Consider the following 27,997-nt stretch of genomic DNA (forward strand, 5'->3'; position numbering starts at 1 on the left):
AACCAAGTAGCTTTTAACTAATTTTAAATCTTTTTAAAGTTAACTTTTGGCATTTTGTGCTTTACTTACTTTCTTCTCTCTTTCCCTCCTCCCCTCCTTGTTACTCGTCCATGAAATCACCACATCAAGGGATGCGCGTAAGTTTTTCAGTTATTATGGGGGTGGGAAATTTCAAACTACAAGCAACAGTCTTAATACACTATCTTGTCTCCTCAGTGTTGTTGAATTTAAGATGGAAGAAAGCATGAAGAAGGCTGCCGAGGTTCTGAACAAGCATAGTCTCAGTGGAAGACCTCTGAAAGTGAAAGAAGTAAGACTTAAATCTGCTCTGTTTTGGTTTTTGAAGTGCTTGTTCTTAATCTAATAAACTTTATGCTTGGCTAATTCGGATATGAAATCACCAAAAGGGTATTACATAAAATAATAAACTAAAACCTCTACATGAAATCAGTTCACTAGCTAAGATCTGGGCTGTCAAAACTTTTAGTTGTAGGTATACGCTTTACTTAACCTGAGGCATTGTTCTGAAATTCATGTAAAAATGAACATGTGTGCATTGGCCAAATGTTAAAGTCTGGGTGACAATTCAGAACTGATTGACAAAAAGATAACAAGCAAAAGTGGCCATTGTTGCTAGTACACTTCCGTGTTTTGACTCGCAAAACATACATGTATTTTTCTTGACTAAACCCCTCTGAATCTTTCCATAAATCTGTTCCAGAGAATGTTATGGAAGTGTTTGTAAAACGTGTGAATCAGAACACCGAATAAGCCTGTTCCTGTAGGTCACTAGAGACTTATTGCCATTTTAAATATAATTTCAGAGTTAGAAAATAATACTACAGATATTCAGGGTTTTGGTACAGTGACTAATATTCAGTTATGAGTTATTTGCCAATAGTGTAGTCAATAGTGTAGCATTGCAGAGCCTGAATCTGCCTTTGAGACTAATTTTCATCAGATATGGGGATGTAGCTTCAACATTAGTACTAAGTCTTGGGGTAGGAAATCAAGCTGCCCCCTGGATAGCTATACATAGAAAGGCTAACTCCACCCTTACATAGATTATGACTACCTCCTTTTCCTAACTTTCAGTTAAACTCTGCGGTCTAAATTTTGCTATTTTCTTCCTGGTATAGAATCCTAGGACTGGAAGGGACCTTGAGAGGTCATCTAGTCCAGTCCCCTGCAATCATAGCAGGACTGAGTGTTATCTAGACCATCCCTGACAGGTGTTTGGGGATTTTTAAGAGCAGGTTGGACAATGATAGAGATTCCACAACTTCCCTAGACAATTTATTCCAGTGCTTAACCACCCTGACAGGAAGTTTTTTCCTAATGTCTAACCTAAACCTCCCTTGCTGCAATTTAAGCCCGTTGTTTCTTGTCCTATCCTCAGAGGACAAAAATCAACATTTTTGTGGCTGACTTAGAACAACGCTTCCTCAGCTCTTGTCCCCTAATGCCCCTACTCTACTTGCACTACATTGATGACCTCATCATCTGGACCCATGGGAAGGAGGCCCTTGAGGAATTCCACCATGATTTCAACAGTTTCCATCCACCATCAACCTCAGCCTGGACCAGTCCACACAAGAGATCCACTTCCTGGACACATTACGGTGCTAATAAGCGATGGTCACATAAACACCACCCTATACCAGAAACCTACTGACCACTATTCCTACCTACATGCCTCCAGCTTTCATCCAGACCACACCATGTGATCCATTGTCTACAGCCAAGCTCTACAGTACAACCGCATTTGCTCCATCCCCTCAGACAGAGACAAACACCTAGAAGATCTCTATCAAGCATTCTTACAACTACAATACCCCCCTGCTGAAGTGAAGAAACAGATTGACAGAGCCAGAAGAGTACCCAGATGTCACCTACTACGGGACAGGCCCAACAAAGAAAATAACAGAACGTCACTAGCAGTCGCCCTCAGCCCCCAACTAAAACCTCTCCAACGCATCAAGGATCTACAACCTATCCTGAAGGACGACCCATCACTCTCACAGATCTTGGGAGACAGGCCAGTCCTTGCTTACGGACAGCCCCCCACCCTGAAGCAAATACTCACCAGCAACCATGCACCAGAACCACTAACCCAGGAACCTATCCTTGCAACAAAGCCCATTGCCAACTGTGCCCACATCTATTCAGGGGACACCATCATAGGGCCTAATCACATCAGCCACACTATCAGAGGCTCGTTCACCTGCACATCCACCAAAGTGATATATACCATCATGTGCCAGCAGTGCCCCTCTGCCATGTACATTGGTCAAACTGGACAGTCTCTACGTAAAAATAAATGGACACAAATCAGACGTCAAGAATTATAACATTCAAAAACCAGTCGGAGAACACTTCAATCTCTTTGGTCACTCAGTTACAGACCTAGAAGTTGCAATTCTTCAACAAAAATACTTCAAAAACAGACTCCAAGGAGAGACTGCTGAATTGGAATTAATTTGCAAACTGGATACAATTAACTTGAATAAAGACTGGGAGTGGATGGGTCATTACACAAAGTAAAACTATTTCCTCATATTTATTCCCCACCCCCCACTGTTCCTCAGACGTTCTTGTCAACTGCTGGAAATGGCCCACCTTGGTTATCACTACAAAAGGTTTTTTCCCCCCGCTCTCCTGCTGGTAATAGCTCACCTTAAGTGATCACTCTCCTTACAATGTGTATGGTAACACCCACTGTTTCATGTTCTCTATGTATATAAATCTCCCCACTGTATTTTCCACTGAATGCATCCGATGAAGTGAGCTGTAGCTCACAAAAGCTTATGCTCAGATAAATTTGTTAGTCTCTAAGGTGCCACAAGTACCCCTTTTCTTTTTGAGAATACAGACTAACACGGCTGCTACTCTAAAACCAGAGTAGTCCACCTGAAACTATACACACCATATTTGTCTGAGTCAGATTTTTATGCTGAACAGGCAAGGTATCTTATAGCTCTGCGGGTTCCAAATCTCAGCAAAGAGTCATTTTATTAAATTTCCCAATGTGCTTCTGGCTCTTCATATCTCAGGAACAGATTTATCTACATCTCTAATATTTTACAAGCTGAAGAGCCCTTTCAAAACCAATGAAAGACAGATAATACCATGAATACTAAAGCACAGTTGACTTAGTCACCCCAGTTTGCATGCTTTTCAGAGTGTGGATGGTTGGAGTGACTGGCAGTGAATCTAAATGAAAGTAGGTGTGGCTAGTCTTGAACAAGACTGAGAAGGGAAGGCCATCTGAGGAACATGGGGTCCTGAATGGAGAAAGCCGTATGTGGAGCTAGAAGGTTGTCTAGGAGACCCTGGGATTGGTCCCTGCATGGCTCGTAAGGTTTGTCGAGAGAGCTGGTATTGAGGAATCTCTTGAAGACTTTTTTTAAAAACTAAATCTTAACTCAGAGTTAAAGTTGCAAGAATTTATCCACTCTGCCAGAAACCCTAGATGGTTGTGATTTGTCAAACTAATGCTTGTATGGAAATTCTAGGCTAAGGAACCAGTTTACAGAAATACCCTGTATTATTGAAAAGTATGGAAACAAACTTCTAAAGTTATCCAAAGAATCCTGTTTATTTCCTATTTATTGGATCATATAGGATCACCAGCTCCCTACTTCAAACTTGATGCCTCTGTAATTTTGGGTTACATGTGCACTAGTTTAATTCATAGAATCTCAGGGTTGTAGTTCTCTTGTTCCATATTGTATCACAAGCTTGGATCTATAACTTGCTGTCCACAGTCTCCTGTATAGAGCTTCTTCATCTTGGCTTTCCTCATGTTAATTCTCTTCTACCTGAAGAAAATCAAGAAGCTTTCTTTGGCTTGTCTACACAAGGTGCTCAGTCAGCTGTACAACAATATTGGAGTAGCTGCTCCAGTGGCTAAAACTAATGTAGAAAAGGGCCTTTATTCTATACTGAATCTTAATTTCCTGCCTCTCTTGGTCCCTGTTATCCATCTACTCTAGTGTTCACTCTCTCAATTTAGTATCCTTTGCACATGTAGCTTGAGGTTAACACATGTTCTAGGTTCTTTAAGCATTTATAATTTGTATCCCAAGTACCTGAGTAGGTAAGTTTTCCCTCCTTGCTATCTGGAATGTGCTGTCATTTATTGCCCTTCATGCTCCTTCAGACAACTTTCAGTGAAATCCATATTCAATTCAGTTTGAGCTTTTCAAGTATGATTCTTGAGTCACTATCAGATTGTTCCTCTTACCTATTAACTTTTTTCAAAAACAAGCAGTGAAATGGTGCCTGATACAGGCTTATGAACTATTTTTTACTGATAACTTTATTATTGAATCATGGGAGTCTTGCCATTAAATCCCCCAGTGTTACTGGGAGTAAAGTGTTGGCTCTGTAGTGTCCATACTGAGTTTAGTGAGTTTTGCCATCTTGTTGTACATGTTACTTACTTTTTTGCAGGATCCAGATGGCGAGCATGCCAGAAGAGCAATGCAGAAGGCCATGGCAGCAGCTGGTGGCATGGGTATTGGCCCAGGACCAGGTGGCCCTGGAATGATCAATATACCACCCAGCATCCTCAATAATCCCAACATACCCAATGAGATTATCCATGCTTTACAGGCTGGGAGACTTGGAAGTACAGTATTTGTTGCAAATGTAAGTACAGTGTGGTGTCTGGGCAGAAAATTTGGGATTTAACTGGATTAGGTACTGCTCTCCAAATGAGGAGAGATCTTCCAGGGATCAGCCTCTATTCTGGGAAATTTACTTACGTTTCGTAATCAGACTAGATCATGATGGTCCCTTCTGACCGTAGTCTATTAATAGTGTCCTACTCTGTAACTAGTCCTGTCATCTTCAGTTGGACTACCTGCTGAGGAAAGTACTACTTGACATGATGAGTGAGGGCATTATCTTTTATTTTATTGGACCAACTTCTGTTGGTGAGAGAAGCACCTTTTTGAAATTTTTGAGCTTACACAGAGTGCTTGAGGTCTGGGAAACTGTGTCACAGCTAAATACAAGGAGGAACAGTTTATTTAGAATAATTAACACATTTCAAGGTATCATTCAAGGTGAAGTTGTCCGTTAACACCCCTCTAGTCATAATGGAGGGGGGAGGGCGCACAGTGTCCGTTAGTGGAATATAGATTGTTGTAATAAGCCATAAAACCAGTGTGTCTATTCAGTCCCTGATTTTTATTGTCTAGCAAATTTATTAATTTAAGCTCCTAGGCTCGTTATGAATTTAAGCTTTTGAAAGTGGTGTTGTGCTGGCTTCCTTTGAGGATGTGGCCTAATAGGTCAGATATAGAGTGATCGCTTTGTGAAAAGAGTTTGCCTACAGGTAACATGGTGTTTTTGTCTTGTCTTATTTTCCTGTGCGAGTTCATTCGAGAACATGATGATTGGTTTGGTTTCACCCACATAGATGTTCAGGCATTTAGTGCATTTATTGGGGCCATTTCACCTTGAATGATCTCTTGAAATGTGTTAGCTACTTATTCTAAATCTGTTCCTTCTTGTATTTAGCTGTGACATTGAGTACATTTCCCACACCTGAAGAAGAGCTCTGTCTATGCTGGAAAGCTTGTCTCAGTCACCAACAAAAGTTGGTCCAATAAAAGATCTCACCTCACTCACCATGTCTCTCTCTTATATCCTGGAACCAACACGGCTACAACAACGCTGCCTACATACTTGACATGAGATGTGGTGACCGTATCATGCCTCAGATGAAACACAGTATTCATGTGACGTACAGCCAAAAAAGTGCACATTCCACATGACACCTCAGTACTGCACCTGCACTGAATCTCCAGACTACTACATTACAAAGTATAAATTAAAAAATGACATTTAGGTGTATTAAAAAAATATTGCTTTATTATGGATTACTTCTTGCTGTGCACTTACACTGTAGCATAACTCAGTTAAAGGGTATTCTGTCACTAATGCTGATCAGTGGGATTCTTCTAGAGTTAAGGTACTCGCTATGCGTGAACGTCTTGTATTCACTTTGCTCTGGTTTGAAACTTTCGTAGCTGACTATCTTTGAGTTAACACTTTCTGCCATTTTTGGAAAGATTATTGCCTTTATGCTCAAATCTATAGTATCCTAGTTCAGGAAGCTTTCAGTAAACAATATTTGGGGCTATTTGTTGGGTAAAAATTTCTGTAATGTTTTTAAGCAGTATGTTTTTCTTTCAGTTGGATTACAAGGTTGGCTGGAAGAAACTGAAGGAAGTGTTCAGCATGGCTGGCGTGGTTGTTCGAGCTGACATACTAGAAGACAAAGATGGCAAAAGTCGTGGGATTGGCACTGTTACTTTTGAACAATCTATTGAAGCTGTTCAGGCTATATGTATCCTTTCTGAAGAAATTCTTCAACAGTGAAGCAAACACTTAAAATGAGGCTTTCCTAGGTACCAGACAAGACTTCCAGTCCATGTCCCATCTGATTTCTCATGTGAAAGCAAATGGCAGACTAGTAGAATTGGCATTAGTTAAACTCTGAAAATATAGTGCTTCTGTCTCTCATATTGAAATTAAACACCATCTTGCCTCATGGTAATACATTGGTACCCTGTCATACACTGAGGAAATTGGTGAAGAAACCTGGGTGTAAAGGAAATCTTACATTTCCTAGCTTAAGTAAACTGTTGACTTGAGGGAAACAAGAATGTATTGGAAAGGGGCTCCCTTCTGGAACAACATACTGTATGTCTTTGGCTGGAAATATACACAGCTGCCTCTTAGGTGTACCTAATAATTAAACACAATATAGATTTGCTAGAGGGGTTTATTTTAAATCCCTTTACGGATGATCAGTGAGGGCTATTGGGGGAGAAAGGTTTGTGGCATTCCCTGTTTTATGATATATGAAGGTCTGGAGCTTTTTAAACATATCTGCTTTTTACGCTGTAAACTCTGGCCCTGTCTACTCTTGCTTTCTTTGAAGACAGCGAATAAATGTGATAATCACAGATGCCAAGCAAGTGATCCTGATACAGAGGGGAAACAAATTTTTATTCATATTTTTCTCTGTGAGCACTTGTAACAAGTGAAGGAAGAAAGAATTTTACAATTCAACTTTTCAGTTAAAGGCTGAGCATTCCGATTACTGTCTTCCAAATCAGGCATCCAGATAAAAGCGGGGAGACAAGATTTGATAGCTATGATGTTTTTAAGATGGCTCACAATGAGAGGGTGGATTAGAGAATGGGGTGTATGTCAGGAATGAGGCTCATATAAGACTAAGTGCTATACCATCTTATAGTAGAGGTACATTTGTCAAACTGGACATGTCTGGGGTTGAGTTTCAGGACTAAGGGCAAAGTTGGTAAAGTTTCTGGAGTACAGAGTTGTTTGGAGAATGTAAACTGTCTTCTGACTTTCAAATGCATAGTTTTTAATGATATATAATGTCTTAATGAATTTTTGGTTAGGATTAAATATGTTTATAATCTTAATATTTCCCCACCAAAAAACACTGATTAAGATACCTTTGAAGCTTCAATTGATGGATTTTAAGTTCCAGGGAGGGAGACCAACCTGGGTCAAACCAATGCTTCAGAGGGAATGGATGGGAACAGGGCAGTTATTGAATGATCCATCTCCTGTCATCCAGTCCCAGCTTCTGACAGAAGTTTAGAGACACCCAGAGAGCAGTGGTGTGCTCCTTAACATCTTGGCTTATACCCATTGATGGACCTATCCTCCATGAACCCCTTATACTTTTGGCCTTCACAACCTCCCCTGGCAAGGAGTTCCACATGTTGTGTGTTGTGTGAAGAAGTATTTCCTTGTGTTAAACCTGCTGCCTGTTAATTTCACTGGGTGACTCCTGGGTTCTTGTGGTGTTTACCCTTTCACATAACACTTCCTTATTGACTTTCTCCACAACATTCATGATTTTATAGACCTCTATTGTTTCTCCCATTAGTTTGACTCTTTTCTAAACTGAACAGTCAGTCTCTTTAATCTGTCCTCATATGGTAACTGTTCTGTACCTCTAATCACTTTTGCCCTTCTCTGTACTCTTCCAGTTCTAATATCTTTTTTGAGATGGGATGGTCAGAACTGCATGCAGTATTCAAGGTGTGGGCATATTATGGGGATGGATAGATAGTGGCATTAGGGTATTTTCTGTTTTATTTATCCATTTCCTAATGGTTCCTAACATTAACCATTTTGACGACTGCTGCACATTAAGCAGGTATTTTCAGAGAACTATCCACAAAAACTCCAAGATCTTTCTTGAGTCATAAAAGCTAATGTAGACCCCATCATTTTGTATGTTTTCCAGTGTGCATTACTTTGTACTTATCAACATTGAATTAATCTGCCATTTATTGTCAGTCACCCAGTCTAGTGAGATCACTTCATAACTCTCCACAGTCAGCATTGGACTTGAGTAATTTTGTATTGTCTGCAAACTTCGCCACCTCACTGTTTACCCCTTTTTCCAGGTCACTTATGAATATGTTCAACAGCACTTGTCCCAATACAGATCCGTGGGGGGACTCTGGTATTTATATCTCTCTCCTCTGTGAAAACTGAGTGTTTATTCCTACCCTTTGTGTCCTATCTCTTAACCAGTTACTGATACATGAGTTACCAGTTACTTATTCCATAACTGCCTATTTTGCTTAAGAGCCTCCCTGCAGTGCGGTGGGGCTGATACACTGCCGTACATTTGAAGCTATACTGCTGTTAACTTTAAGTTGTCCTTTTTAGCAGGAAGATTTTTGGACTAACATTTTGAAAAACCATCCTTAACTTAAGTGTTAGCAATGTTTAACGGGCAGCTGCTTTTTGACAGACCAATGCATGTAAAAATGGTAAGTATATTCACAGTCCTCTTACTGTGTAATGTGATATCAGTACTTGTGTTGGATATCTATCTCATGGCTAGCATTCAAACTGTGGTCCATGGAACACTCAGAGTTGAGAACCAAGCAACATATTAATCTGGTGTGGTAGAAGAAAGCAAGGAGAGAAATGGAGATGCAACTGTGAGGATTGTTTCGTCAGATTTAGTTTGTAGGATGAAACGTGAGAGGTCATCAGACTGGTTAAGCACTCAGAACTCTTCACCATCATGCTGCTGCTTCAAACCCAGCTCAAGCATATAGGAGACACAAGCAGCTACCATTGGAATGGTGGTGTGGCAGCGTAACAGGCAAAGGATCAAATGAATCTGGATTGTGAACTGGTTTCATCACTCAAAGCTGGAATAACATTTTGTTTACTGATACATGTGTGTCCTATGGGTAGGCTCTGTTTGTAGAGCACTCTTGAGGACAGCTACAATTGCTTTAACAGAACGCTTCAGTGCAGGTTAAAATAATTTGATTTACACCATCGGCAGGCACCTAAACTATTTTAAATACGTTTGATCTTGTTAGTATAGTTAAACGCAGATTTCCAAGTTTTCCCTACTACTATTTCTCAAGCTGCATTGAGGAGGCTGAAGTGGCAGTGCCTTGCCCATAGAGAATTCTTTTCTGGAGTAATCCCCCAAAACGTAACTTCAGGAAATGGCTGTATTTATGAATTACCTACTTGGCAGTAAGTCCATAGTACAGTTATGGATATTGTTTGTCAGGAATTGCCATAGCTTTGAGTGCTGGTTCCATTAAAAGATGCTGCCAGAAATCATGTGTGTGGAGTTTAACGCTGTTTAACTGTTTCCAGGATGAGCGAGCCTTTCCAAAGGGAGACTTTTTCCCTCCAGAACGACCCCAGCAGCTTCCTCGTAAGTTTCTTTAAAATTAACACCTTGAATTTTTAGCTTTCAGGAGTTCCAGTTGCTGTACTGCAGGAATGGTGCAGGAAAGCCGCCTTGGCAGAGTGCTATAAAGCTGATGTTGCTAGATGAGGTGGGGCGGGGCTTTTATTCCAGATACTCCCTAATACTCAAGGCACCAAGAGGGGTTAGCCCAGGGGTCTCAAACTCAAATGACCACATGAGGACTAGTACATTGGCCAGAGGGCCGCACCACTGACGCCCCCGCCCTCACTCCACCCATTCCATGAGGCCCTGCCTCACCTCTTCCCCCCCCTCCCTGCCCCCAGAGGGTGCAAGAGGTGTGCAGGGTGCAGCAGGGGGCTCAGGACAGGAGGTTGGGGTGCAGGAGGGGTGTGGCGGGGGTTGGGCTGCAGGAGGGCCTTGGGGTGTGGCGGGGGTTGGGCTGCAGGAGGGGTGTGGCAGGGGGAGGGCTCTGTCCCGGTGCGCACTGGGGTCAGGGCAGGCTCCTTGCCCCCATGCCGCTCCAGGAAGCGGCCTCCCCCACAGGTTCTGGCCACTTCCTGGAGTGGGCAGGGCGGGCAGGCAGGCAGGGAGCCGCTCTAGGTAAGCGCTTGTGGGGCGTGCAGGGAGCTGGCAGGCCGCAGAAAATAACCCTGCAGGCCGCATGTTTGAGACCCCTGCGTTAGCCTCTGTGGTTTGGGGACCCCTCAATCAGTTCTGGGTCAAGGGAAAGTCAAGATGGTGTCTGGAAACATCATGCTCCTTAAAGGAAGGACGCTGGCTTTCTGCTTTGGACTCTATAGCATTTAAGTATCATAGAATCATAGAATATTAGGGTTGGAAGGGACCTCAGGAGGTCATCTAGTCCACCCCCTGCTCAAAGCAGGACTGATCCCAGACTAAATTATCCCAGCCAGGGCTTTGTCAAGCCTGACCGTAAAAACTTCTAGGGAAGGAGATTCCACCACCTCCCTAGGTAACGCATTCCAGTGTTTCACCACCCTCCTAGTGAAAAGGTTTTTCCTAATATCCAACCTAAACCTCCCCCACTGCAACTTGAGACCATTACTCCTTGTTCTGTCATCTGCTACCACTGAGAACAGTCTAGATCCATCCTCTTTGGAACCCCCTTTCAGGTAGTTGAAAGCAGCTATCAAATCCCCCCTCATTCTTCTCTTCTGCAGACTAAACAATCCCAGTTCCCTCAGCCTCTCCTCATAAGTCATGTGTTCCAGTCCCCTAATCATTTTTGTTGCCCTCCGCTGGATTCTTTCCAATTTTTTCACATCCTTCTTGTCGTGTGGGGCCCAAAACTGGACTCAGTACTCCAGATGAGGCCTTACCAATGCCTAATAAAGGGGACTGATCACATCTCTTGATCTGCTGGCAATGCTCCTACTTATACAGCCCAAAATGCCGTTAGCTTTTTTGGCAACAAGGGCACACTGCTGACTCATATCCAGCCTCTCATCTACTGTAACCCCTAGGTCCTTTTCTGCAGAACTGCTGCCGAGCCATTCGGTCCCTAGTCTGTAGCGGTGCATGGGATTCTTCCGTCCTAAGTGCAGGACTCTGCACTTGTCCTTGTTGAACTTCATCAGATTTCTTTTGGCCCAATCCTCCAATTTGTCTAGGTCCCTCTGTATCCTATCCCTACCCTCCAGCGTATCTACCACTCCTCCCAGTTTAGTGTCATCTGCAAACTTGCTGAGGGTGCAATCCACACCATCCTCCAGATCATTTATGAAGATATTGAACAAAACCGTAAGTTTCTCAATTAATTCCAAAACCACCTCTAGTGACACTTCAATCTGTGACAATTCCTCAGATTTGTCACCAACAAAAGAAGTCTCAGGTTTGGGAATCTCCCTAACATCCCAGCTGGCGGGAAGGGCCAGGGTAAGAAGAAGGGGAAGGGCCCCACTAAAAAGACCAGGCCCTCCATGGCAGGGACTGCCCCCACTGCCGCGGCCCCGCCACCGGCCGCAGCATCCCTACTCGCTGCTCCCTTCACCAGCTCTGCGGGTGTCCCTCCTCCGGCCCCCAGGGCGTATGCCCAGGTGGTGGCAGCCCCTCCACCTGCCGCTATGTCATCTCTCCTGCCCACCACCTCCGCTACCATCTATAGCGGCCGGGGCCCCTTTCCCACCATGACCAGGAAGTACAGCATCTGTTGCCTCCTGGTGCCCACCTCGCCCCATGTGGAGTCCTGAGGGCGGTGGGGCCCATAGCCATTGTGGCGACCTCCAAAAAAAACCCCCAAAAACCTCAGCTGTGAAGACTGAAGCAAAGAATTCATTTAGTTTCTCTGCAATGACTTTATCATCCTTAAGTGCTCCTTTTGTATCTCGATTGTCCAAGGGCCCCACTGGTTGTTTAGCAGGCTTCCTGCTTCTAATGAACTTAAAAAATATTTTATTACTACCTTTTGAGTTTTTGACTAGCTGTTCTTCAAACTCCTTTTTTGGCTTTTATTACATTTTTACATGTAATTTGGCAGTGTGTATGCTCCTTTCTATTTACCTCACTAGGATTTGACTTCCACTTTTTAAAAGATGCCTTTTTATCTTTCATTGCTGCTTTTACATGGTTGATAAGCCACGGTGGCTCTCGTTGGTTTTTTTTTTAGTTCTTTTACTGTGTGTTTTAATTTGGGGTATACATTTAAGTTGAGCCTCTATTATGGTGTCTTTGAAAAGTGTCCATGCAGCTTGCAGGGGTTTCACTCTAGTCACTGTACCTTTTAATTTCTGCTTAACTAACCTCCTCCTTTTTGCATAGTTCCCCTTTCTGAAATTAAATGCCACAGGGTTGGGCTGTTGAGGTGTTCTTCCCACACAGGAATGTTAAATGTTGTTACATTTTGGTCACTATTTCCAAGCGGTCCTGTTATAGTTACCTCTTGGACCAGATCCTGAGCTCCACGCAGGACTAGATCAAGAGTTGCCTCTCCCCTGGTGGTTTCCTGTACCAGCTGCTCCAAGAAGCAGTCATTTTAAAGTATCGAGAAATTTTGTCTCTGTATTTCGTCCTGAGGTGACATCCCCAGTCAATATGGGGATAATTGAAATCCCCCACTATTATTGAGTTCTTTATTTTGATAGCCTCTCTAATCTGCCTTAGCATTTCATCGTCACTATCACTGTCCTGGTCAGGTGGTCGATCATAGATCCCTACTGTTATATTCTTATTAGAGCATGGAATTACTATCCATAGAGATTCTATGGAACATGTGGATTCATTTCAGATTTTTATTTCATTTGAGTCTACATTTTCTTTCACTTATAGTGCCACTCCCCCCATCCCCGCATGACCTGTTCTGTCCTTCCGATATATTTTGTACCCCAGAATGATTGTGTCCCATTGATTGTCCTCACTCCAGCAGGTTTCTGTGATGCCTATTATATCAATATCCTCCTTTAACACGAGGCACTCTAGTTCACCCATCTTATTATTTAGACTTCTAGCATTTATGTACAAGCACTTTAAAAACTTGTCACTGTTTATTTGTCTGCCCTTTTCTGATGTGTCAGATTCTTTGCGACTATTTCTCATCTGATCTGGCCCATACTTTATCCTTCTCCATCCTCTCCTCCTGACTAAAACCTAGAGAATCTCTCTCAATAGACTCTCCTCTAAGAGAAATCTCTGTCCGATCCACGTGCACCTCTGCAGCAACCTGCTTTCCCCCATCTCTTAGTTTAAAAACTGCTCTGCAACCTTTGTAATGTGAAGTGCCAGCAGTCTGGATCCACTTTGGTTTAGGTGGAGCCAATCCTTCTTGTATAGGCTCCCCCATCCCAAAAGTTTCCCCAGTTCCTAATAAATCTAAACCCCTCCTCTCGACACCATCGTCTCATCCACACATTGACACTCTGAAGCTCTACCTGCCTACCTGGCCCTGCGCCTGGAACTGGAAGCATTTCTGAGAATGCCACCATAGAGGTCCTGGATTTCAGTCTCTTTCCTAGCAGCCTAAATTTGGCCTCCAGGACGTCTCTCCTACCCTTCGCTACGTCATTGGTACCTACATGTACCACGACCACTGGCGGCTCCTCCCCAGCACTCCACATAAGTCTATCTAGAGGCCTCGAGAGATCTGCAACCTTCGCACCAGGCAGGCAAATCACCATTCGGTTCTCCTGGTCACCACAAACCCAGCTCTCTGTGTTTCTAATGATCGAATCTCCCATTACTAACACCTGCCTTTTCCTAATGACTGGAGTTCCTCCCCAGGAGAGGTAACCTCAGTGCGAGAGGATACCCCAACATCTTCTGGAAGGAGGGTGCCAACTATGGGAAGGTTTCCCTCTGTTCCCATTGACTGTTCTCCTTCTCTGGGCCTTTCATCCTCCTTAACAACGCAGGGGCTGTATGACCAGCACAAATGTACAGTGTCCTGGAAAGCCTCACAACGTACCTCTCTCCCTCCCTTAGCTCCTCCAGTTCCGCCACCCTGGCCTCCAAGCCTGTACACGGTCTCTGAGGGCCAGGAGCTCCTTGCACCGAGTGCACACATACGCCACCTGCCCACGGGGGTGTTGGCTGTTTTCTTTCCTTGGCTATTGCATGATCAAGAACAATACTCTAAAAAGGATGAGGTGTTCTCCACTGGATTCCCACTGATCTCAAATTGAGGGTGTTAACTTTTTATATTGATTCATTTCTTATCCTCCATTATCCAAAAGTAAATGTTAATTTCTTTTTTCTATCTTGCTGTTTAGAAGACTTTCAGCTCCTGCATCAGGGCTGACCTTGGAAAGTACCTAAATGGGTGGAGGGAGGGAGATGCTTGAGGAAGTAGAGAGAGGTGATATCACACTACCTGTCATCTCTCTTTCAGATCAACTGCAGAGCTTTGAGAGTTCTCACTTAAGTGCTAGAAATACAGACCCAAGAGGGGGAATCCACTGATCTTCAGAATAAAATAGTAATTTTGTGACTTCAAGAACAAAGCTTTCTGTGCCAAAAAATAAAGAAATTACTTTTGTCTCTAGATGGGCTTGGTGGTATTGGCATGGGACTAGGACCAGGAGGTCAGCCTATTGATGCAAATCATTTAAACAAAGGCATGGGAATGCCCAACATGGGACCTGGAGGTAAGAAAATCACAGCTCTTACTGTGTGTGTGTTTCATTAAGTCTTTTTCCTAGCTTTTCATATGACCTAGGGTTGCTGTCTTTTCAGTAAAGAGAACCCAAAACGTGCTTCAAAAAATCCAAACCGCTAAAGTAAATACTTCTCCTTGATGACCCAAACTAGAGTGGATTCATGTACCACCTTAAATTATATTAGTTCATGTACCACCTTAAATTCTAAATGAATAGATGGAACATCAAGCTCACATATCACCAGTGGTACATACACCACGCTTTGGGAGCCCCTTGTCTAGTACATCTCATTTGCTGGCTCTCGTGCACTAGGAGCAAACACTACAAGGGGATGTTACACTTCAAAGTATGAGAGGTTTCAGAGTAACAGCCGTGTTAGTCTGTATTTGTAAAAAGAAAAGGAGTACTTGTGGCACCTTAGAGACTACCAGTTTATTTGAGCATAAGCTTTCGTGAGCTACAGCTCACTTCATCAGATGCGTACTGTGGAAAATACAGAAGTTTTTATACACACGAACCATGAAAAAATGTGTTTATCACTACAAAAGGTTTTCTCTCCCCCCACCCCACTCTCCTGCTGGTAATAGCTTATGTAAAGTGATCACTCTCCTTACAATGTGTATGATGATCAAGGTGGGCCATTTCCAGCACAAATCCAGGGTTTAACAAGAACGTCTGAGGAATGGGGAGGCGGGGGAGGAAAAAACAAGGGGAAATAGGTTACTTTGCATAATGACTTAGCCACTCCCAGTCTCTATTCAAGCCTAAGTTAATTGTATCCAATTTGCAAATGAATTCCAATTCAGCAGTCTCCCGCTGGAGTCTGGTTTTGAAGTTTTTCTGTTGTAATATCGCAACTTTCATGTCTGTAATTGCGTGACCAGAGAGATTGAAGTGTTCTCCGACTGGTTTATGAATGTTATAATTCTTGACATCTGATTTGTATCCACTTATTCTTTTACGTAGAGACTGTCCAGTTTGACCAATGTACATGGCAGAGGGGCATTGCTGGCACATGATGGCATATATCACATTGGTGGATGTGCAGGTGAATGAGTCTCTGATAGTGTGGCTGATGTTATTAGGCCCTGTGCTGGTGTCCCCTGAATAGATATGTGGGCACAGTTGGCAACGGGCTTTGTTGCAAGGATAGGTTCCTGGGTTAGAGGTTCTGTTGTGTGGTATGTGGTTGCTGGTGAGTATTTGCTTCAGGTTGGCGGGCTGTCTGTAGGCAAGGACTGGCCTGTCTTCCAAGATTTGTGAGTGTGTTGGGTCATCCTTCAGGATAGGTTGTAGATCCTTAATAATGCGCTGGAGGGGTTTTAGTTGGGGTCTGAAGGTGACTGCTAGTGGCGTTCTGTTATTTTCTTTGTTAGGCCTGTCCTGTAGTAGGTGACTTCTGGGAACTCTTCTAGCTCTGTCAATCTGTTTCTTCACTTCCACAGATGGGTATTGTAGTTGTAAGAATGCTTGACAAAGATCTTGTAGGTGTTTGTCTCTGTCTGAGGGGTTGGAACAAATGCGGTTGTATCGCAGAGCTTGGCTGTAGACAATGGATCGTGTGGTGTGTTCAGGGTGAAAGTTGGAGGCATGTAGGTAGGAATAGCAGTCAGTAGGTTTCCAGTATAGGGTGGTGTTTGTGACCATCGTTTATTAGCACTGTAGTGTCCAGGAAGTGGATCTCTTGTGTGGACAGGACCAGGCTGAGGTTGATTGTGGGATGGAAATTGTTGAAATCATGGTGGAATTCCTCAAGGGCTTCTTTTCCATGGGTCCAGATGATGAAGATGTCATCAATATAGCACAAGTAGAGTTAGGGGCGTTAGGGGACGAGAGCTGAGGAAGCGTTGTTTTAAGTCAGCCATAAAAATGTTGGCATCCTGTGGGGCCATGCGGGTACCCATAGCAGTGCTGCTGATTTGAAGGTATACATTGTCCCCAAATGTAAAATAGTTATGGGTAAGGACAAAGTCACAAAGTTCAGCCATCAGGTTAGCCGTGACATTATCGGGGATAGTGTTCTTGATGGCTTGTAGTCCATCTTTGTGTGGAATGTTGGTGTAGAGGGCGTCTACATACATAGTGGCCAGGATGGTGTTAAAATATCCCAGGTCAGGGTTCCAGGGGTGTGTCAGTGTGGATTTGATCTTGTGCTTTTTCAGGGAGTTTCTTGAGCATATGCTGTAGTTCCTTTTGGTAACTCTCAGTGGGATCAGAGGGTAATGGCTTGTAGAAAGTGGTGTTGGAGAGCTGCCGAGCAGCCTCTTGTTCATATTCCGACCTATTCATGATGACAACAGCACCTCCTTTGTCAGCCTTTTTGATTATGATGTCAGAGTTGTTTCTGAGGCTGTGGATGGCATTGTGTTCTGCACGGCGGAGGTTGTGGGGCAAGTGATGCTGCTTTTCCACAATTTCAGCCTGTGCACGTCAGCAGAAGCACTCTATGTAGAAGTCCAGTCTGCTGTCTCGACCTTCAGGAGGAGTCCACCTAGAATCCTTCTTTTTGTAGTGTTGGTAGAGAGGTCTTATGCTCAAATAAATTGGTTAGCCTCTAAGGTGCCACAAGTCCTCCTTTTCTTTTTACTTTCAAAGTAGTCTTCTATTGAAAAACCTATTAATGAGTTTGGAAAGCCTTTTGGTTTCAAAAATCTACATTTAGACCTCTAACTACTGGATACAGTGTTCCCTCTTATCAGTGTTCCTCTGTGGTGGTAATCTGAGGTGGGATTGCTTATTCTTGGGTCAGACTTTCTTTGTGTGTCCAACAGGGAAGTAGCACTTCACCTGGGGCTATAATGAACTATAGCAGGGGTTCTCAAATTTCATTGCACCATGATCCCTTTCTGACAACAAAAATTACTACGTGACCCCAGGAAGAGGGACCAAAGTCTGAGCCCTGCCGCCTTGGGCAGGGGGGCCAAAGCCCAAGGGCTTCAGCCCAAGACGGGGGGCTTATAACCTGAGCCCCACTGCCTAGCACTGAAGCCCTCAGGCTTTGGCTTTGGCCTCAGGCAGTGGGAGTCCAGCTTTGGCTTCAGCCCCAGGCCCTAGCAAATCTAAGCCAGCCCTGGTGACCCCATTAAAATGGGTTTGCAACCCTCTTTGGGGTCCCGACCCACAATTTGAGAACCGCTGAACTATAGTTTGCTTCTTGTCAAAATAGAACACTGAAGTTCCAAGTCAGATACCTGAAGGTGTTGTATTTCAAAGTATTGTCATAATTCATAAGTGATTTGTGGCTTCCTCTAGATACCAAACATCAGTAACTGATAATTTGACCTCATCTTAGAATCCATAATTCTAAGTTGCTTGGAAAATGAATACTGGATTCATTACATGCTGCTGTGAAAGAATCCGTTGAGAAGTTGCATATCTAATAACTTCCAGTTTGTGTGTGCTCATGATGTTTCTGCTGTTTTGTCCTTTTAGAAAGGATTCCATGTCATCTTCTCCCTCAAAGATCTTATTAGTAGATCCACTCGTTCGCTACTTTTCTCGTATAAGCTTTTAAACCAAAATCCAAGTCCCCATTCCTGCAAAGTAACTTGAGAAGCTTAAACATCAGATTGATTGTATGCATGTATAATTCCATCTGTAAATAAAGCTTTCTTTTTTATTTTGAGGAATGGGAATGGAAGGCATTGGCTTTGGAATGAATAAAATGGGAGGTAAGCTACTGTACATGCAGTTCTGAAGTGCAAATAGCTTTTTTTATGTCTGTCTCTTTGGTATTAGCTAAAATTGACATAGGCTGACATCTGCCTGAAAATATCTTAATTTAGAAAGAATAATGCCAGGTAAGCATTTGTTAACTTGGAAACAGTCACTGAGTCAGTAGTGACTCTTGGTTTTTAAAGCAGTAGTAAGTTATGATGTGCTAATGGGTATTGTGCTTCTGGAGGGATGAGCTCTTCAGATGAAATATAAACCAAGATGTTAACCACTTGTGACTCTTAACGACTGCTACTGGATATTTACAAAAGCATGAGCTTGTGGCCATATTCCATCCTGAGACTAAACTGAACAGTTCAGTTACAAGGAATTTCTTCATTAATGCTAGTTTTAATTTTGTAAACATTCCCTTATGCCTCCAAAGTGTACCGTTTTGAGATGGCATTTTACATGTGGCTGCTTTTCGTAGAATATTCCTAGCAATATTACCAGAGTAAATAAGTGGAATAATGCCTTCTGATTCAGTGTGGTGACTTATTTGAAATGTACTTTTTAACGTTACCTTTATCTTAAGAGATACTATAATTTTGTTTCAGGGATGGAAGGTCCTTTTGGTGGCATGGACAACCTGGGTCGCTTTCCATCTGGAATGAATATGGGCAGAATGAGTGGTGAGGCACTGATTCCTACATTATAGATCCCCAGCCTCAATAAATGTCTTGTCATGGAACTCTTTTCAAATTTGGATGGTCTGATTGAATTAGTAATGGTTGGCAGTCCTGTTAAAGCATTGTATGCTTTAAGGCTACCTACAAAAGAAAGGAAAAGAACACATTTCCTCTATATTGTGTAAAGAGAACCTGAAAGCTTTATTTTTTTGCCGTTTTTACCACTAGCCGTAACAGCAGTGTCAAGTTTAACTTTTGCCATAGGTCTCCCTGGAAAACGAGAGTTTTCTCAATCTTTTCTTTGTCGGAATGGGAGTGATGCATCTTTAACAAAGATCTCATTTTTCACTTCTTAAAAATTTCAGTTAAAGATGCCAACAGTTCCAAGCAGCTTGACTAAAAATTCCTTTCCCCTCTCAGTTGCTCAAGTTTCACTTATAAGCTGTTTTTACTCAGTTCCCTAGTCTTCGGGGATGGATAAGACCTTACACCTTCACATGTAAATAAAATTAGGAAAACCCTTGAGTTTTGAAAACTCATTCAGCCTTTCTTCATCATGAAGAAGCAAAAATTATCACAATCTTTCCCTTGCAGATTCACATTTAAAAATAAATACTTGTTTGCTCTTACGGGATATAAAACAGCCTAAAATTTCAAGAGCTTTTCCCGACCACTTTCTAACACTGAAATATTAAATCCTAACTTTGAGGAAATCTTGGCTAGCTCTTGGGAGGACCTGGATAGAATGAAATTACAGTTGTACCTGACAAGGTTTGGCTCCCACATCATCATAAGTAGGTTGATAGAGGAGTGTTGATGTTCTGTTAAGGGATAGAGCAGAGCGTGGGTTAGTAATCTATGTAATCCATAGATACAGGTCCTCCAAACACCTTGCCAAGACCCACTAGGAAAAGGAAGTGCGAGGATCTGAAATTTCAAAGTGTGTGTGTGTAAAAACAAAAAAAATACTCCCACGTGTGTGGGTAGGTCTGTATCTGTAAGAAGCAGTACATGGCAAAAACACTTGTTTCACAGTTCACCTGCTAAAATATTACAAGAGACACGTTCTCTTCAGGATGTCTTAAGTTGTTGTGGAAATATACTAAATTAATACTTTGTGCAGAGATGGATCGTGCAATGGGTGGAGGATTTGACAGAGACTTTGGAAGAAATGAGATGGGAATGTCTCGTAGTTTTGGAGACACCCTGGACAGGGGAATAGGTAAGCAAACAAAGGCTGTATTTGAGCTATGCGCTATTCATCTGAACTGTGCATACAATAGTTACAAGTAACGTTTGGAATAATCTCTTCTGCTGTGGTATGAGAATCTAGTTACAACTGTGACTAAAATTTAGTGTACTCCCTAAAATGTATTTGAAATCATGCCTTTTGAGAAACTAAGTATTCTCATGAGCTGTATGGGAGGTATCCCAGACTGAGTGGTTCTTCAAGTGATTACATGTGTTCATTCTGCACACAGTCATTGGGGAATTTTTCCCTCAGTGGTACCTGTTGGCCTGACTCAGGTGTTCTCTGCTGCTGCACACCATTGTGTGCTGGTGTAAAGAGCCGCTCTAGTTCCTCCTTACCACCTAAGACAGCTCTCATTACCTCTTCACCATACTACTTTTGGCCTGTCAGCAGCTTGTTGGGCTTTCAGAAAAGATACAACAGTGGTAGCTGCTTTCCTGAGGAGGCTCCAAGTACAAGTCTACCCTTACCTGGATGACTGGCTAGTCAGAGGCTGGTCCGAGGCTGGTCCAAGGCTCAGGTACTGTCCAGTCTCTTTCATTCAGTCAACTTGTAAAACCCTGGGTTTACTGATCAACTTAGAAAAAGCTTCTTTGCCCAGATCAGAGGATAGAGTTCATAGGAGCAGTGCTGGACTCTACTGAGGCCAGAGCTTTCCTTCCCGATACAAGGTTCCAAACAGTTCAATCTCTTGTTGTAGATCTCAGTGCTTACCCACAACAGCTCAGAACTGTATGAGGCGCTGGGGCATATGGCCTTGTGCACATACGTAGTCCAGCATGCCAGCCTATATCTCGGGATTCTTCAGAGTTTGCTGACCTCTGTTTATTCATCAAATCTTCAGCATCGCATCTCTGCTAAATGTGCCCTCTTGAGCATTGACTTCTCTAGACTGGTGAAGAGACCCAGTCAGTGTTTGTGCAGGCATTGCCTTTGTCTGCCCTCAATCTTTGTTGATGAGCCCCTCATCCCAGGGCAGACACGTCCATCTGTTCCCCTCCATACTCGGGGTTTATGGCCCCCCCCGAGGGGACCTCGCCCTACATATCCGCATCAGGGACCTATTAACTGTGTGCCTTTCCTGTCAGGCTTTCCTGTGTCCAGACAAGGGAAAGGTCTGTTCTCTGATAACACAGTGGCAATGTTTTACCTCAGGCAGCACTGTCTTGAGCAGTTCAGAAATGGAGTATTGGAGTGCCAGTTCAATCTTTCTTGAAGCCTCTTACCTTCTAGAGCACAGAATGAGTGGGCAGAATGCCGAAGTGGATCGTTTACGAGTCCCCATATGGGGTCTCTCTGACCAGATGTATTCTTTCCAGAGTGGAGGAATTCCCACATAGGTCTGTTTGCAACCAAAGCCCAACAGGAGATGCCATCAACTTGCTATCTACCAGGTGGCAGTCCCATTTCCATCAGACGCTTTCCTGATACCCTGGAAAAGCCCTTCTATGTTGTTCTCCCAATTCCGCTCTTACACAGTGTTGCTAAAGATCAAATGGGATCATGCCATCTATGTTAATAGCCCCAGAGTGGCCCAGGCAACACTGGTTCCCCACTCCCCTGGATCTGTCACTGGAGGTTCTGATTTTGTTTCCATTAGACCTAGACTTAATCTCACAAGACCACAGTCAGCTATTGCACCCAAACCTATGGGCAGGCACTTAATTTAACAGCCTGGACGCTCTGTGGCTAAATCCTAGACGAGTCTGTGAACTTGCTCCAAGCAAATGACTAGTTGAATAGTAGAAAGTCCTCCACCATGTCAAAGTGGAAGTGTTTTTTCCATCTGGTCTTTTGCCAATGCAGTCCTCAATTCATTATCTTCTGGATAACTTACTGCACCTAACACAACAGGGTTTAGCAGTTAGTTCTATCACTTAGTGGCAATATCAGCTTTCTATCCTCACATGGACAACCATTCTATATTTTCTAATGATATAACAATGAGATTTTTGAGGGGTTAGACACTGCGTCTCCTAGTCCATTTAGAGCTCATTGTTATGGCTCTAGTCAAATCTACATTTTTTTTTAATAAACACATTCCCCTTATTTTGAGAGATACAGAGCTGGTTAAGTGGAAATCATTTCACACTTTCACAATACATTATGTATTGGATATGGCTTCCAATCCCAGTGTGGTAGAGTAGTACTCCAATCCTGTGCAAGTAGAACTCAACATCGCTCCATCCAATTTACTGTGTTGGTTGCCAAGCTGTCCCAAGAGTGGGAATATGCAGAGGACACTTGGAGAAATGAAGATTGGTTACCTGTAACTGGAGTTCTTTGAGATGGATTTTGCATATTCACATCCCCACACCCTTTCCCTGTTCCATTGGAGTCCAAATTAAAATACCTTAGGTTTTCTGCTCACAGAGAACTCTGGTTATAAGTAACCAACCTTCATTTTAAATGAGTCCGTGTTTAAAATCTACCTGCTAACCACATCAGTGAAAGGATGTGAACTGCTCTTATCCACTTATGTACTGCCTTTACCTTAGCTTATGTTAGCTGAAGTTTTATAGTTAGTAGTCAGTTTTTAGAATAAGTTTAGTTTAGATTTAGACTAGATCGTAAATTCAAGGGCAGCTTTATTGTTCAGTATACAAATGATCCCAGTGTGAAGAAACACTAGTTCAAGCGGTGCGCATTTTGCACAGTGCTCTTCCTGGCATTTCATGCACTTATCGAATGCCTAAAATGATTCAGGGAGAACCATTCCCTGGCACGTTGTGCTATCTGTGCCACATTCTTTCCACCTCGGGCCCAGAAAGAAAGACCAAATAAACGTCAGGCCCTTCTATTACTGTTCAAATTTTGTGGTGTACTATGTCTGCACGGTTTTCAAAAATGTCAGACTGCATCAGTGTAATCATTCTTCAGAAACATTGGGAAGTTGTAAATGAGCCTGAGCCTAAACATACCCTTTTTTCCCTTTGAGTCACAGTGGGGTTCAAATTTGTCTTAAGATATAAATGAGCGTGCAACATTTAAATACCAAGAGCTTATCCCTTCATAATAAAACACACCTGCTAGGTAAGACTACTCCCTAGGCATGAGCTGAAAATGTTAGCTGTCAGCAGTACAAATACCATATATTCTTTGTTAAGCCACAATTGCTCAATAGATGGCAGCATGTTCACACAATTGCATATAGTGCCTAATCCTGCTCAGACAGTTGCCAAAAGTCAGACAGTTGTTAAGTTAATCACAGCTTGCTTTCTAGCCAGTGCATATCTTTTCAAGGAGATGAGGGAAAGTTTTGGTGTGGCATAGCTGATTTTTGGGGCTAGATGTGCTCAAAGAAACTTTAGACATGGGTGATAACTGAAATTACTCCTGTAGTTTGCAGAATACTTGTCACTAGTGTTGCCTTAACAATAAACCTGACACTCTTCAGGCCAAACAGATTTTCCAAGCCTAAATTATTGGTGACAAAACTAGGACTTGGTTGCAACCCTAATATACACTTGGCAGACATACAGAACTTTAAAAAGTAATTTATCTATAAACTCAATTAATGAGACCCTGTATTCCACAGCAAGTGACACCCAAATTGTATGGAAAGGCCCTCTGGTTTCTGAAACAGATGCACCTTCTGTAGCAGATTTAGGAGCGTTCAGAAATGGAGGAATACATGGAAATGATATGATCAGTACACACTAAAATCAAAGAAATAGTTAAAATGTTTGCTTCTCTCCACATTAAAAAGCTAAATATACTGCAGGCTTTTGCCTTGGCAGTGACTGCTTGCTCTGTTGAAGTTATTACATGGAATCTGTTGGTTTTGGCACCCAGGAGAAAGCTAAAACTCTTGGTTTGCATCTCTTTACCACTTCTGGCTGGCAGGAGCAGAGTCTATTCCAATCCTTTTGGGAGAAGAGTCTTGAACTCATTCTACTCTCAGCAACTAGCTACCTCACTGCCCAACCCCAATATCTGCCACTGCATGAGCAGGCTCCTGTTTTGACAGCTGAAATGACACTTAAATTGTTGTGGTGAGCTGTGAACACAAATCCAACAACTATTTCTCTTGAATTTGCAAACTGTTTCAAACACTGCATCCCTTTACATTTGGTTGACATTTGAAAGCTTTATGCGTAAGGGCTAGAAACTTGACTTCTAATAAAAAAAAACCTAGGTTCTCAAGCACACTTCTGCTTCAGAATCTGCAACTACAGAACACACAAGATACTAACAAATTTAGTAACAAATTGTAGTTTCAAACTTCAAGAATATCCAGGTGCATCAAATTTAATATCCTCATCACATGATCACAAATAATGAAGTCTCAATGTATTTTGTTCTAGGTGGAAGTGCCAGCATTCCTGGAATTGAGAGGATGGCACCCGGCATCGATCGTCTGGGTGCGGGAATAGAAAGAATACCTTCTGGGATGGGACATGGGATGGAGAGAGTAGGGTCTGAAATAGATAGAATGGGTCTTGTTTTGGATCGCATGGGTTCTAATGTAGATCGAATGGCCCCAGGAATTGATCGAATGGCCCCTCTGGGCATAGACCACATAGCTTCTAGCATTGACAGAATGGGCCCAACCATTGAGCGAATGGGTTCTGGTATAGAAAGAATGGGTTCTGGAATAGGTTTTGGTATTGATCGAATGGGTACTGCTATTGATCGTGTTAGTACAACTATGGACAGAATGGGATCAGGAGTAGATCGCATGGGTTCTGGCATGGATAGGATGGGTCTAAGTATGGATCGTATGGTACCTGCTGGGATGGGAACCGGAATGGGGCAAGTTATAGATAGAATGCCAACTGGACTAGATCGCATGGGTGCCACTAGTATGGAGAGAATGGGATTGGATCGCATGGGTGCCACTAGTATGGAGAGAATGGGATTGGATCGCATGGGTGCCACTAGTATGGAGAGAATGGGGCCTACCATGGGCCAGGGAATGGGGGCAGGTATAGATCGGATGGGACTTGCAATGGGAAGCAGTTTTGAAAGAACAATGGACATGGATCGTGGAAACTTCGCAGGCAGTTTTGCAGGCACTCTTGGAGGAACCGGAGGACCTGCAGCTGGGGTGGCCAGGAAAGCCTGCCAGATATTTGTGAGAAATGTGAGTAACATTTTCCTAATCTAGATAACTGCACAGAACTCTTGTGTTGGTGCTTAGTACTAGCATTTCTTCATCCTCTTAAGTTGTTGCTCGTTTTGATGGCTTCAGTTAGACTATCTTAAGTATTTGTGTAGTCTTCATCAAATGTATTAATGCTGCACAGGGAAGAGTTATATAGGGTCTGAGTAGAAAAATCTTTCCTTTAATTGATACAAACTGGACACACAACCCTCTGCACCAGTAAATGCTCTGTGTTCCATGTGTTTTATACTTCAGTGCTAGCAACTCTTAATTATTGATCAACCATGGAACAGATTCTCAGTGAATGACTGCTTTCTTTCTCCAGCTTCCTTTTGATTTCACATGGAAAATGCTGAAGGACAAATTTAATGAGTGTGGTAAGTTACTTTATGCTACTGAAGAACCTCCAAAACAACTTACTGTAGGAGCAAATCATTATGTAACATGACAAAAATTCTTTCTGAATCATAACTTCATCTGCTGCCTGTACTACTTAACCAAAACTTCCTACAAACCTAGGAAAATATTAGATATTAGCAAAAACTTGTATTTTGAATAAATGCTTGTTACAGTCATCAACTGTATCAAGTTTTTATTCTCTCCTATAATTCTGCCTTCTAGTGGCAATACTCTCCACCAAAAGTAACATGCAATAATTGTACATCTTTCTTTCAATAGTTGGAGACAGCCTGGGTACATCAGGTTTACTAGTAATCCTCTCCCTACCAGTAACTGTAAATAATTTTCTTACAGGAGTTTAATACATCAGACAATTCTAAGTCCTCTTCCAATGGAAAACTTTAGTGTAAATATGCCCCAAACCTACTCAATACTAAAATAGAGACTGTCTTCTGTAACATTGAGCCATGAGCCCAGAATTCCACTTTCTGGTTATAGATTAATACCAACATTCCATGACTCATCTTCACTTTAAAACTCTAGTCCTGCGTCTTGCCAGATTCATCCAATAAAAGATTAAAGGAATTTTGGTAAGATTTCAACATAATCTTTAAATCTTCTCCAGTAATATAAAACTAAAGTGAAAGGAGGAAATGGCTTCATTTACAAGAGTTCATTATGTACATCATGGGGTCTCAACATGAAGAGGGTGGCAGGTCTCAAGTAGGTCCAGAAGGACTTGTCTTTTGGACTAGATGGGAGGCAGATTCAGAAATTCTTCCTCTTATTATGTAGTCACAGTATGGAAAAAATTAAGAACTGCTGGCACAGATGGTATATGCCTTCCACGTAGAAATATTTCAGAACACAAATTAAGTTTAGAACCATTCAGTTAATTGACATGTATTTTTCCCTGCTCTGCTGGAAGGATTTCTGGATGTGGGTAGATTGAGCCAACAGATTAATCTTACAATGATGTGGCTCATGTATTTTGCTGGAATGGCTTTGTAGGGATATCTTGGAAGGGGGATGCCAGATATGAAGCTGTTTGACGAGTTTGAGTTTTACTTATCTATAGTTAGTCCCATATGCTGACTCCTTGTTCATTCCAACAGCGAATAACAACAATACTGCACTGTGGCCTTCACTACAAAATAGAGAGGTGTATCTATGCACCCTTCCAGTGAACTCCTTAAAAAGGGGGGCAAGTCTTGTCTGGCTCTCTGAAAACTTGAGAGTCAAGCTGCATCTTCCTAAAACTGGGAAATGCTTGAATGGGGTAGATCAGTGGAAAGAGAAACAGATTCCAATCACATATCTTAAGTGAGGCAAATGTTTAATTCTGAGAACAATCCTTTATATAAAAGTATAGTCAATCACACCTGAAATATTTCTGCTGCATTTGACTCTAAAATATGTTCTAAATGTACATCTTTTTATCACTGTATTTGGATGCTCTATTAGAGACCTTTCAGAGTCTTTTAATCACAGGATCATTTCATATAGGGACCTGGTTAGGTATTGAGCTTCATGCAGTGATTTCATTACACCAAACCACTCCCCCCACCCCCCCTTTTTTTTCTTTTCCTTGCAGGTCACGTGCTGTATGCAGACATCAAGATGGAGAATGGGAAGTCCAAAGGATGTGGTGTCGTTAGATTTGAGTCCCCAGAAGTGGCTGAGAGAGCTTGCCGAATGATGAATGGGATACAGCTTCGTGGCAGGGAAATTGATGTGCGAATTGATAGAAATGCTTAAATTAGTTGCCTTTTTAAACACTGATACCAGATGTTTTGAATTTGTATTTTTCTTGTTAACCATTTTAATTTGACTGGATGTAAAGACATTACAACAATTCAGTTGCTTTCTGGAGTAATTTTAATTACTTTTTTTAACAAATGGATTTTCCATTTTACTGTTTTGCATTGAAACTGCAATGTGCACAATCTTTTTTGTAGTTGTGGCATCTTATTGACATTACAGATGTATGCGGTATGACTTTGATAATAAATGCCAGTTACTGAAAGCTTTCAA

The 27,997-nt window shown here is 42.4% G+C and overlaps 1 protein-coding gene across 2 annotated transcripts; it reads left to right on the forward strand.

Moving 5' to 3' along the window:
* LOC142070122 (heterogeneous nuclear ribonucleoprotein M-like) lies at positions 1-27,997 on the forward strand. 2 transcript variants are annotated; one of them, XM_075123235.1, is made up of 13 exons: positions 1-137; positions 217-310; positions 4,456-4,653; positions 6,208-6,361; positions 8,791-8,840; positions 9,697-9,757; positions 14,749-14,850; positions 18,489-18,533; positions 19,134-19,208; positions 20,329-20,427; positions 24,765-25,543; positions 25,890-25,941; positions 27,558-27,997. In XM_075123235.1, the coding sequence occupies exons 2-13, from the start codon at positions 233-235 to the stop codon at positions 27,719-27,721; spliced, it is 1,857 nt and encodes a 618-aa protein (XP_074979336.1). In that variant the 5' UTR covers positions 1-137; positions 217-232; the 3' UTR covers positions 27,722-27,997. The 2 variants fall into 2 exon arrangements, with proteins under 2 accessions (XP_074979336.1, XP_074979337.1); XM_075123236.1 differs by lacking the exon at positions 20,329-20,427.

The sequence above is a fragment of the Caretta caretta genome, chromosome 25, assembly GCF_965140235.1.
Source record: "Caretta caretta isolate rCarCar2 chromosome 25, rCarCar1.hap1, whole genome shotgun sequence".
Taxonomy (NCBI): Eukaryota; Metazoa; Chordata; order Testudines; family Cheloniidae; genus Caretta; species Caretta caretta.